Raw genomic sequence first — 5,105 nt, forward strand, 5'->3', positions numbered from 1 at the left:
GAGAGCCCCCATGCACAGGCCTGGCTGCTCCTGGCACACTCAGGCAGCACAACTGGAGCTCAGGCAGGGACCTGGGTGAAGGTTTTCCCAGAGCAGGAACAAGGCTGGGTGAGTCCAAGCAGGGCAGTCTGCAGGGAATGGCCCAGGTTTGGCTCCAAGCAGCCTCTGCTGACTTGTGACTGTCCTTTCTCCATGAACAGGTGCCCATGTGCAGCCCCAGCAAATGTCCAACAGCAGCTGCATCAGGCACTTCCTCCTGCTGGCATTGGCAGACACGCGGCAGCTGCAGCTCCTGCACTTCTGCCTCTTGCTGGGCATCTCCCTGGCTGCCCTCCTGGGCAACGGCCTCATCATCAGCGCCGTAGCCTGCGGACACCACCTGCACACGCCCATGTTCTTCTTCCTGCTCAACCTGGCCCTCGCTGACCTGGGCTCCATCTGCACCACTGTCCCCAAAGCCATGCACAATTCCCTCTGGGACACCAGCAACATCTCCTACACTGGATGTGCTGCACAGCTCTTTTTCTTTGTGTTCTTTCTGTCAGCAGAGCTTTATCTCCTGACCGTGATGTGCTACGACCGCTACGTGTCCATCTGCAAACCCCTGCACTACGGGACCCTCCTGGGCAGCAGAGCTTGTGCCCACATGGCAGCAGCTGCCTGGGCCAGTGCCTTTCTCAATGCTCTCATGCACACGGCCAATACATTTTCCCTGCCCCTGTGCCATGGCAATGCCCTGGGCCAGTTCTTCTGTGAAATCCCACAGATCCTCAAACTCTCCTGCTCCAAATCCTATCTCAGGGAATCTGGGCTTCTTGCTATTAGTGTGTGTTTGGTATTCGGTTGTTTTGTGTTCATTGTTTTCTCCTATGTGCAGATCTTCAGGGCTGTGCTGAGGATCCCCTCTGAGCGGGGGCGGCACAAAGCCTTTTCCACCTGCCTCCCTCACCTGGCTGTGGTCTCTCTCTTTGTCAGCACTGGCACATTTGCTCACCTGCAGCCCCCCTTCCTGTCCTCCCCATCCCTGGATCTGGCCCTGTCAGTTCTGTACTCGGTGGTGCCTCCAGCCCTGAACCCCCTCATCTACAGCCTGAGGAACCAGGAGCTCAAGGCTGCAGTCTGGAGGCTGATGAGTGGATGCTTTCAGAAACATTAAACTGCTGGCCAATTTCTGCAAATCACTTGTAATAAAAGGCACCTTTGATAGTACATGTTGGCTTCATTTTGGAGGTTCTTTATCTTTTATTTTAGGTTTTTAATCTTGTCTACAAATAAATGTCATTTATTGTGCCATTTCTCATTTTGTTTCCCTCCACCTACCCTGTGGCCACAGACTGTGTCAATGAGGGGCTGCACTCTCGGTGGCTTTAAAGGAACTAAAGGATGTCCCAGCAGAGTTTTCTGCAGAGATGCCCTTGTGTTGCCTTCTCTGGGGCTGCAGCAGCAATGTCTGTGTGCAGAGCTGGGGCAGATCAGTGCTGGCCCAGCAGCTGTGCCCAGCAGCAGCAGCAGCAGCACTTGGTGTTGCCAGTGCTGCTGCCGTGGCCCTGCCCCACTGCCCTGGTGGCCCTGGTGTTGCTGCAGGGCCTGAGTGCTCTCGGGGCCGGGCACAGCCCTGGGGGTGGCAGTGCCGGGGCTGCAGCAGGGACAGGCCATGGGCACTGCTGGGGCAGCGCTGGCGCCTCAGGCCAGGCCCTGGGGGCTCCAGGCTCCTTGCCCAGGCTCTCTCAAGAACACGGCCAGGCCAATGCTCAGCACAGAAACCCCCGTGAGCAGCCCCAGGCTGGCCGTGGGCAGGCTGGGGGCAAACAGCATGGCTGGGGCTCTGCAAGGGCCCTGGGGCAGACGGGAAGGAGCAGCAGAGCAGGGGCTGATCCATGCCCAGTGCGCTGCACAGCCCAGGGCAGCGTCCCAGAGCGTCCTCATGCAGCTGCCAACAACATCCCCCCTCTGCAGCCCTGGCCTCTCCCCCAGCTCACACAGGTGCCCCATCCTTGCAGGCACAGACACGGCAGCACTGCCTCAGCAGCCCCTGTTTGCATTGCACACAGCAGGGCCAGCACCCCCATGCTGTTGCTGTGGGGACATGAAGCTGAGGGAGCACAAATGCCATCAGCCCCTGGGGCCAGCAAGGCCTGCGGGACACCAGGGAAACCACTCAGCTTTGTCCTGGCCTCTGCACTCAGCCAGAAAGTTTGTTCCCATCAGCTGGGAGTTTCCTGTGCCACTGCAGACGCTGTTGTTCAGAGCCAGGGCTGCCTGGCAGCCACCCCCAAACTGCCCTGAGCATTTCCTCTGCTTCACCTTTGCTTTCTTTACTCTTCTGGTACAAATTTCTTCCTATTGCCCAGCCTGTTCCCTCCCCTGCAAACAGCCCATCCCTGTTTGCCCTTTCCTCTCTGGCCCCACTCCCCATTGCAGTTCCTGACTTGCCCCCATGGGAACGTCCCTTGGGCAGCAGGATCATCCTACAAGTGCTGCAGGAATTGTCTGCAGGCTCCTGCAGTGCCTGCTGCTGCTCCCTTGCCAGAGGCACCCCAGGCCAAGGGGGCACATCTGGGCTGCTGTGTCTGCCTCTGGGGCTCCCTGTTCTGGGCAATGAGGAGGAGCTGCAGAGGCTCTGCAGGACTGACAGGATGGGCTTTGGGGCTGCCAGGAGAAGCTGAGGGACCTGGGCTGCTGGAGCTGCTGAAGAGGAGGCCCAGGGCTCATCCTGCAGCTGCTCCTAGGGTGGTTTCAGAGAATCACAGAATCAACAAGGCTGGAAAAGACCTTGGAGATCATCAAGTCCAACCTGTGCCCTGACATCACCTTGTCTCCCCTAAGCCTCCTCTTCTCCAGGATAAACAACCCCAGCTCCCTCAGCCACTCCTCACAGGACTTGTGCTCCAAACCCCTCCCCAGCCTTGTTTCCCTTCTCTGGACACGCTCCAGCCCCTCCATGTCCTTCCTAAATTGGGGGCCCCAAAACTGGACACAGCACTCAGGGTGCTGCCCAACCAGTCCCCAGCACAGGGGAAGAATCACTGCCCTGGGCCTGCGGGCCACACCATTCCTTATCCATAGGAGTGCCAGGGGTTGGATGAGGGAAATGGTGTGGATGGGGTTGGGACAAAGTGTTATTGATTGTCAGCCATGAAGGGTCTTGATTTTCATGTCTGTTCAGACAGCATTAGGAGGTGCTGGGGGTCAATATCAATTGGATATTTCTGATAATCAATCAATAAACAGGAAAAGAAAACAGGTCAAAACAGTTCTCTCTGCATTTTTTTCAAACCAGTATATTCAATTTGACTACAATTCTGAAATCTGTCTAATTAGCCACAGAATAATTGAAAATTTGAATTATTCCCAAGAGCTTTTTTCATTCATGTGTTTTGAACAAATTTTTGTGAGCTTTTCTCACTGAATTCCTGAACTGAAAAGCGCAAGAAAGAAGAGGCCTCAAGAGTTGTAACATTCATGAGTACCCTCCAAGTGGCTGAGGATCCATCCCCATGGGAGCAGCAATGAACAGAAATGGGCACAGCTTTGTGGCTGCTGTCCCAGCTTTGGCATGGGCCCTGGGCCTGGAGCAGGAGCAGCTCTTGAGGGCCCCAAGGCCGGGGCTCTTGTGCTGCCCTGGGCAGATGGGATGGCAGCAGGGGCTGCAGAGCTCTCAGCACCTCAGCCCAAGGGGAGCAGGGCAGCCAGGGAGCCTCCTTTGGCCTTGGCCAAGCACCTTCCCCCATGGCTGGGGCTGAGTCCTGTGGCAGCTGCAGCTGCTGCTGTGCCCTTGGCAGGGGCTGAGGCCGTGGGGCCAGTGGCCAGAGCAGCCTGGGCTGAGCAGAGCTGTGGGGCCAGAGCCGGCTGGGCTGGGCTGGGCTCAGAGAGGCCCTTGGTGCTGCCCAGAGCTCAGGGCAGCTGGCAGAGCTTGCAGGGAGCTGGGCTGGGCTCCGAGAGCCTGGCCCAGAAACCATCAGTGTCCATCTCAGCCTGGCTGAGCGTGCAGGGGCAGGACTCAGGCCAGGCCTTGTGGGGCAGGGCCAGCGCCTGTGCAAGGCATTGCAAACAGGCAAGTGGCCCAGAGAGGAGGCAGCTCTGTGCCCTTGGTGGCAGGGACAGAGCAGGGAGGGGGCCCAGGACATTTGTCAGCGCCAGGCCCTGTGCCCAGCCCTTGGCAGCCCTGGGTGCTGAGCCCAGCTTTGGCCTGGGCTGAGTTTGGCTGTGGCCCAGCTCCATCCTCCTGCGGGGCTCAGGGCCTGTTGCCGGCCATGGCCAGCCCTGGCTGCCTCTCTGCTGGCCCAGAGGCCGGCAGAGCCCGGGGCAGGGCTGTCTGTGCAGCCCCACAGGTGCCAGGGGCTCTGCAGGAGCTGGCAGAGGCTGCCCAGCAGGGAGGTCATGGGGCACAGAGCCCCAAGGCTGCTGTGGGCACCACGGCACAGGGGCCGTTCCCAGCCGCAATGCTCCTGGCCTGGGCTGGGCCTGCACAGGGGCTGGGCCACCATGGCTGGGCCAGCACAGGGCCACAGAGGGGCCATGCAGCCGCTGCCGGGGCTGACAGCAAGGCCAGGCACACACAAGCAATTGCTGAGCAGGGCCTGCGCTGGCCAGGCCTGACTGTGCCAAAGGCAGAGCTCAGCTGCCCTTGGGGGCTGCAGCAACACTCCAGAGCCTAAAGAGCCTCCATGGCTGTGCTGGCGACCAAGGCTGCAGGAGGGAAATGCAGGGCTGCTGCGGGATGGGGAGGCCATTGAATTCCAGCACACACCTCAGCTCTCTGATGATCCCGGCACCGTGCTGGGCCCTGTTTCAGACTGGAGCAGAGCAGATGTTGATGGGACAGGAGCCCTGTGGGGCTGTCAGGGCCCTGCAGCTTGCAGGGTGCTCTGCTCTCCCTCAGGTGCTCTTGGAGAGATCCAACCCCAGCTCAGGGCACCTCAGGGCACAAGTGGCACTGCCTCAATGTCTGCTTGGAAAGGGGCACAGGTGTTACTACCTGTTGGTTTCATAATACACAAGCAAATCTTTATTATCTGGGTCATTAGAGTACTTTCAAGAAATGGCAATATTTTTCCGCCAGTGTCCTGGTTTGAAAAGGACGCGAGTTGTTTGGGATGCTGTTG

At 58.8% G+C, this 5,105-nt stretch overlaps 1 protein-coding gene across 1 annotated transcript; it reads left to right on the plus strand.

Moving 5' to 3' along the window:
• The first annotated feature begins 223 nt into the window (after positions 1 to 223).
• Positions 224 to 1,156, plus strand: LOC143692991 (olfactory receptor 14A16-like). Its single transcript, XM_077173074.1, has one exon. The coding sequence runs from the start codon at positions 224 to 226 to the stop codon at positions 1,154 to 1,156; it is 933 nt and encodes a 310-aa protein (XP_077029189.1).
• Positions 1,157 to 5,105: the final 3,949 nt, after the last annotated feature.

This window comes from Agelaius phoeniceus, unplaced genomic scaffold (assembly GCF_051311805.1).
Source record: "Agelaius phoeniceus isolate bAgePho1 unplaced genomic scaffold, bAgePho1.hap1 Scaffold_110, whole genome shotgun sequence".
Classification (NCBI taxonomy): Eukaryota; Metazoa; Chordata; class Aves; order Passeriformes; family Icteridae; genus Agelaius; species Agelaius phoeniceus.